Genomic DNA, 7,240 nt, shown 5'->3' with positions numbered 1-7,240 from the left:
TGGTTCAACTCCAGCTGGATGCGCAGGATCTTTCCCTCTTCATGTTCGAGAGATGCCTTTAATGACAGCAGGGGGTGACATTAGCAGGGAATGGGAGTTTACAGTATTCTAACAATAGGAATTCATTCTTGCTCTTGTGCTGCCATAACACATATTTTTCTGTTGTTCTGGAAATTTCTATAATGAGTTGTTGGTTTTATATATTTTTGTCTCCCCAGCTAGATAATGCCCTTGAGGGCAGGGGGCAGGGACCTTAACTTATTCATCTTAGTTTATTTTCAGTGTCTAGCACAGTTCCTGACATACAGGTGCGTTATTTGCTTGCATTGTTGATTCTCCATCCTCATGCAGAGTACACAGAGTCAGAATTACCTTTTTTTCCCTCTTAATTCAAGAATTTCATCAATTCTTGCATGCAATGGACTCTAATTCCTCTTGTAATTGTTTTAGAAGGTACAATAAATTTTCTACCTCTGCCTCCTCTAAAGCGGCCTGAAGTTCAGACTTCTCTTGTTCCACTTGTTTCTTTATCTTCTCCAGTTCATGGATACGTTTCCCTCCTTCTGCAATCTGCTCCGTGAGGTCAGAAATCTCCTCTGTTGGTGAATAAAAATATAAAAGTTTATTCAGTGAGGGAAAATATTTTTTCAAATCTTTTGTTACAGAAAAGGTGAAATGTACTCACGTTGTAAATTCTTATTTTCCCGCTTCAAGGTTTCAAGATGGTCTAAAGATTCTTCATAAGCATTCTTAATCTTGAACAACTCTGTGCTAAGGGAGCGGGACTCCTTTTGGGAAGCTTCAAGTTCAGCATGAGTTTCTTCATACTTCTGTTTCCATTCTGCCAGGATCTAGGGGCAAAGAATGGTTCAGAAATTTAATGGATAAAGTTGATGGGATGGGGGCACCATGTATTCTGGCACTTGTCAGAGTTGAGGTGATCTGGGACTGTCAAATCATTATGAGAACAGTAGAAACCATAGGCATTGTTCCCCTCCACTGCCTCCTGTGGAGTAGGAGCTACTGAGAACAGCCCTCACGTGATCCGAGTAATGTACACTGAAAGTAACAGGCTGGCTTCCATCCTGTGTTGAATACTGAGCCAGAGGCTAAAATATGAGTTACCTTGTCAAAGTTCCTCTGCTTCTTGTCCAGGGCAGCACAGGCTGCGTTGGTTCTCTCCACATCAATCATGAGGTCCTCCACCTCATTCTGGAGCCGCTGCTTCGTCTTCTCAAGGGAAGCGCATTTGGCGTTCACGGCTTCTACGTGCTCCTCGGCATCCTGTAGACGCTGAGCCAGCTTCTTTCTAAAAAGTAAAATAAGGACAAGAGAAGTGAATGGCCATTTGTAGAATTGGATGTTTCAAAGTAGGTACAAAAGAGTGATTTCCACAGCCAGACGCTCAATACTTTGGTTTTCCAGCTTGTTTTGTAGGCCCAGTTCTGTGTTAACTCATTCTTACTTTCCTATGAACCAAATACTCAAAACAGTATAAATTTCAACACTGCCGTACTTCATACTCCTGCTTTAAGGCTGTCTGTTATCAGCGCAAGCAATATTTTCCCCATCAAGATGGCTGGTTTACTTCTCCTCTATAATAATATCTGCCTTGAATTACTGTTATCTTTGTCTTATCTCCACTGAATTTTCATCTCCAGAGGGTAGAGTGTGTATGTTGCTCATCTTTGTTTTCTTGTAGGCTGTCACACATATTAAATGCTCAAATGTTGGGTGAATTGAATTTAAATGAATGAATTTGACCTCAAACCAAATATACTTGATTTTGGCTAATTGTGTTTTGGCTAATTGTGTCCCTTATTTTTCTTGGTTTACAGTAATCATTTAATAAAAATAAACTTTTCCAAATCAATATCAATTTTGTTTGGTGAGCTCCACTCAGATGCTCTTCTAAGGCATCCAGACACCATGATTCCAACTACATAGTTGTACATGGGTCACAGGATAAACAACTAGATCTCTCCTGAAATTTCTGTTGAATGAGTAGGTTTCTTCTTGTCCAGATTTCTCTGTTTTTACAGTTCAATCTTGAACCGTTTGATTGCATTGAATATTTGGTCCCTTATGAAATGATGTGTTTCCTTTCTTATTGCAGAACTTGTTTTTTTTAAGTCTTTAACAATATATGTCTTTGTTCCCCTACCAATAACCATGTTTTTACATCTCAGAAGGAGGAGCTGTGTTCTGAGGCCCAGTTATTTTTTTCCCTTACACGGCTAACACCTTGAACTGATTTTCCCATTAGTGGCTGAGAGGGAGGAAGGGCACAGGGGAGTACAGTTAACACTTACTCTGTCTACAACTTTGTGGCTAGAAAGATGTCAAAAGTTCCCCTTTTTAAGAGCAGTCCTTCAGGTTCCTCTTGCCTTGTTTGCTTTCTTTTTTCTGCCTTCTCGCTTAATTTCTTTTCCTTCCTGCCTAGAATGTTTGTCTTGCTTTGGCTTATGATCATGCATGTTTTTTCCTTGGCTTTTCAAATTTGTTTTGGGAGCAATAGACATTTTCCCATACAGTGCTTATGGCAGATATGCTTTGTTATCAGAGATATTTTCATTTCTGCTAAGTCTAGGACATACTTGGCTTCCTCCAGCTCCTCCGTGCGCTGGATGGCGTCCGTCTCGTATTTGGTCCTCCACTGGGCCACCTCGCTGTTGGCCTTGGACATTGCCCTTTGCAGCTCAGCCTTGCCCTCCTGCTCCTCCTCATACTGTTCCCGCAGCAGGTCACAGTCGTGGCGGGCTGATTGCAGGGCATGGGCCAGAGCACTCTTGGCCTGAGAACATAGAGATCAGAGACCTAATTTGATATCTTTAAAGTGACATTTAGTCCCTAGGCTCCTATAAGCCATCAGAAGACAATTTATAGAAGTAAGAGAAATAAAACCTGAAAAATAGGGTAATGACAAATTGGGCTTACTTTTATCTCTTCTTCAAGCTGCCTTTTCAGTTCCTCGATCTGTTGTGTGAATGCTTGTTTGCCTCTTGAGAGCTGAGAAACTAAGGAGTCCTTTTCATCTAGCTGGCGTGAATATTCACCTGTTAAGACCAAGATGGAGAAAACTCAACCTCACTTTGGAAATTAGCTCTGGATTAAAAACTGGAGCAGGGAAAGGGACCTGAGTTTGAAATACATTGGGGAGTATAGATTACAGCAAGCCACCAAGCTCCACTTCAGTTCTGATGAGCAAATCTATGTAAAAATGAGAAGTATGGAAAGCTTGGAGGCTGATTACATACTTAGTAGCAACGCAAGATATTTTGAAAGATATGTAAGATTATATATCACAGGGGAGCCTGGGTGGCTCAGTTGGTTAAAAGGCTACCTTCGCCTCGGGTCATGATTCCAGGGTCCTGGGATCCAGCTGCTCATCAGGCTCTCTGCTCAGCAGGGAGCCTGCTTCTCCCTCTCCCTCTATCTAGCACTCTGCCTACTTATGCTCTCTCTGTCTGTCAAATAAATAAATCTTTAAAAGAAGATTATTTATCACAGTAGAAATTGGTCAAGAAGCATGTAACAAGAGATGTTAATATTTAGTAAGAATCACAACTTTCTTTTTTTTTGCATGCCACTAAGTTAAAGAAGGAACTTAGAAAAGAGTCTACAAGGAGGATTTTGATACTTTGAGAATACAGACTTAAAAAAAAAAAGATTTTATGTATTTATTTGACACACAGAGAGACAGCAAGAGAGGGAACGCAAACAACGGGAGAGGAAGAGGGAGAAGCAGGCTCTCTGCAGAGCCGGGTGCCTGACATGGGGCTCAATCCCAGGACCCTGGGACCATGACCGAAGTCTAAGGAAGATGCTTTAATGACTGAACCACCCAGGTGCCCTGAGAATACAGGTTTTTTTTTTTTTTTCCATGAAGTCTACTAACTACCTGTAAAACAACAATAAAAGCCTGACTTTGAACTTTGTCTAGAAAGAACAATACTTGAATGCATGTGAAAGAGTAAAGTGGTTCTTCAACATTGACCTGCTTATCACTTTAGTAGTCCAGATGACCCATAAAATAATTTCCATCTTATTACCTCTCACTTGGGGAGGTGGAAATTTGGTAAAGTTGGATGGTTTGATTAGGGGACAGAGGAAATGCAGAGACTCTCCAATTTGGATAGTCAAAACTCTACAATCATCACTTAAGGCTCTTGGGCTGGGTTGTACTACTGAATTTCTCTGCGTGACTGTGCGAGCTAGCAGCATTTGGCCAGACTTCAGGGAGAAGAGAGGAGTAAGCATTCCTGGACAGTCACTTCATCACTGCCATCTCCTGTCATCTTTAATATGTGTATTACATTACACAGACTGTTGAGGGTAATAAAGTAATAAATAACTTGTGTGAGCATTTTGAAAAGTGCAAATAAATACTATGAAGCTACACTTTTAATTTGATAACTTGATTAAAGTCAAATGTGCTTTAAAATGTGTAGAAACAGAAGAGCCTGGATCTCTTTAATGAAAGTCACGATTACAACAAAAAAGAAAGCAATCTATGACAGTGGTCAGTGATTTGTTCATAGTGGTGGTGACAGGTGTCTCCCAGGAGGGTAATATGTGATCTCAATAAGTCAGTGCAGAGTTTTCCAGCGAATTAAGCATCCAAAGGAAATTTGTCATTCAAGGTCAACACTGATAAATGGCCCACCTGATTCTGTCTGCAGACGCGCTCTCTGAGCCGTCAGGTCGTTGATCAGCCGCTGCTGCTCCTCTTCCTTGGTCTTAAGTTCACTCACCTGGTCTTCTAGAGTGCGACACATCTTTTCAAGGTTCCCCTGCATTCAGAAGGTGGTAGAAAGCTTCTCAAGCAAGCATTTGGACCACAGGAATTTTTCATAATTTGAGCACTCCACAGGGGCTGTGGGCCCTGTGATAATACACTATCTTTACAAACACACACTACAGAGGCCTAAGATTATTAAGGAAAGAGTAACAAGTGATATAGTCCAAACATGCCACCAGTGAACTGCTTTGTGAATTCAAGTCTGTACTCAACTGGTTTTGTCTCTGATGGGAGAATAATGATACTTCATTTAATTCTGGGCAATTTTTTTGAGGAGCAATTTATTTGTGCTTAAGGGGAAAAACAGAAACCTTATCAAGGTGAGGTGTTTTTAAAATCCCAGAATGTATAGTCCAATGGTATTTTTTTATTTGGAAGAGCTTAACTTCCCACCCTACTGTTCTTTGGGTGTGGCTGTTCTCACAACAAAGATTGAACGCTTGGCCTATCACACCCAAGTGCCCTTGCTCCCGCCTGTCTCCTGCTTGCACTGTCTGTATGTAGTCTCCTGCCAGTTACTAAGGATTCCTGAGCCTCTCACTCACCCCTGTCTCATAGAAATCTCTTTAAGACTTAAACCATGATTGCACCTTGGCTTTGGAGACAGTCTCCATGTTACTGGCGAGGTCATCGATCTCCATCTTCATCTCGCTCTTCTCCTTCTCCAGCTTCTGCTTGACCCTCTGCAGGTTGTCTATCTGCTCCCCGAGCTCGGCCACGCTGTCCGCGTGCTTCTTCCTCAGGGTGGCCGCCGTGGCTTCGTGCTGCAGGGTGGCCTCCTCCAGGTCCCTGCGCATCTTCTGGAACTCGGCCTCGCGCTTCTTGTTCATCTCGATCTGGGCGGAAGTGGCCCCGCCGGCTTCCTCCAGGCGCTCGCTGATCTCCTCCAGTTCCCGGGAGAGGTCAGAGCGTTGCTTCTCTGCTTTGGCTCGGGAGGCCCGCTCTGCCTCGATTTCCTCCTCCAGCTCCTCGATGCGGGCCTAGGGGTGACACATCAACGTGAATGCCAACTCATGACAGTTTTGATTCCTGGAATGCACAGAAGGAGTGGGGGGGTCTGACTCACCTGTAACTCCTTGATCTTCTTCTGTAGCTGCATCCCAAGGGCCTGCTCATCTTCAATCTTGCTTTGCAGATTGCTCATTTCAAACTCTTTCCTGTTGGAGGAGCATTTTATGTCAGTCACAGATATAATAATAGTAATTTCCCATTGAAAGTTTTGTCCTCATTGCTTACTTTTTGAGTTTCTCATCGAGTTGCTGCTTATCATTTTCGACATCCATTGTGGATTCTTGAGCCAATTTTAGGTCTCCCTCTAGTTTCCTCTTTGCTCTTTCTAGATCCATTCGGATTTTCTTTTCTTGTTCCAAGGATCCTTCAAGCTAAAAGTTAATAATGCATGAATACAGTTCCTGGAATGTTACCACCTTTCATCGAGGGTTGGCCTTGTAAACATTTGACTCCTGTCTAACCCACAGCTTATTTTTGATTTTTCTATTCATAAGACTAATTTGTTCCATCCATTCCATTCCCTTTGCTGAGGAGTCATCACTTAGAAGGTGAACCATACCTCATTACCATATGATTATAGTAAACTGCTAGGGAAATGCCATCCCTTCGGAATCCCCCCACTGGAAACCACTGTTACTAGTGTTTCACCATACCTGTAGACACTGCAGCAATGTTTCTAAACCATGACTTCTTCCAGGCCCTCCCTTACTCACATATTTACAGTGGGTTCTCTGCTCGCTGTAAGATCACATTTAACCCTCAATGCATCTTGCTCATTCCTTATTTGGAATCCCCTTCCTCACTGTGAGAGAAAACCTTCTAGATATTTACTACTACTTTGCTCTTGCTCTGCTCGCCCCTTAGAGTACTGTCTCTGTTTCTTTCTGGCCATTTGCTTTTTGATCCCAACCAAAACCCATTTTGTTTGTACAGCTTTTCCTGATAAACAGAATAACCTTCCTTTCCCCTATTTCTTTTTACCCATACTGTCTGTTACCTACAACGTTCTTTATTGATTTTTTTGACTCCATGGGTGTCCATCTTAGACCTTGAATCAGGGATAATGTTCTACGCTACTTATTCACTGGAAGCTCTTGAAAAGTACCCATTATATCATTAGAATGTAAACTCAGGCTGATTTTATTACTAAATAAAAAAATTATTTTTTTACATGATGTTAGGCTTACATCATCTACTTGTTGTTCAAGCTTGATTTTAGCCTTGGTCAGGGTGTTGACTTTGTCCTCTTCTGCCTGCAGGTCATCCAGGGTCTGCTGGTGGGCCTCTTGGAGGGCCTTCTTCTCCTTGGTCAGCTTTGCGATGGTTTCGTCCAGACCTGCCATCTCTTCCGTGAGGTTTTTCACCTTAAAAAATTAAAAAGAGAAATGGTAGCTGTGCTAAAGCATGTTAGTAGGGTGGTAGAACGTC

The 7,240-nt window shown here is 42.2% G+C and overlaps 1 protein-coding gene across 1 annotated transcript in view; it reads right to left on the bottom strand.

The window, feature by feature from the left end:
- The window catches only part of LOC132003263 (myosin-2-like), a 52,765-nt gene that overhangs the window by 5,692 nt on the left and 39,833 nt on the right, over positions 1–7,240 (bottom strand). Inside the window, exons 23-32 of the mRNA XM_059378589.1 lie at positions 6,038–6,183; positions 5,868–5,958; positions 5,392–5,781; positions 4,667–4,793; positions 2,938–3,056; positions 2,598–2,794; positions 1,126–1,309; positions 686–851; positions 472–596; positions 10–56 (exon numbers count right to left, since the gene is read on the bottom strand). Of these exons, the coding sequence (XP_059234572.1) occupies positions 10–56; positions 472–596; positions 686–851; positions 1,126–1,309; positions 2,598–2,794; positions 2,938–3,056; positions 4,667–4,793; positions 5,392–5,781; positions 5,868–5,958; positions 6,038–6,183 (1,592 nt within the window). The remainder of the gene's footprint in view (positions 1–9; positions 57–471; positions 597–685; positions 852–1,125; positions 1,310–2,597; positions 2,795–2,937; positions 3,057–4,666; positions 4,794–5,391; positions 5,782–5,867; positions 5,959–6,037; positions 6,184–7,240) is intronic.

This window comes from Mustela nigripes, chromosome 16 (assembly GCF_022355385.1).
Source record: "Mustela nigripes isolate SB6536 chromosome 16, MUSNIG.SB6536, whole genome shotgun sequence".
Classification (NCBI taxonomy): domain Eukaryota; kingdom Metazoa; phylum Chordata; class Mammalia; order Carnivora; family Mustelidae; genus Mustela; species Mustela nigripes.
The sequence above is the reverse complement of the archived record's forward strand: the minus strand, read 5'-3'. Positions and strand labels throughout refer to the sequence as shown.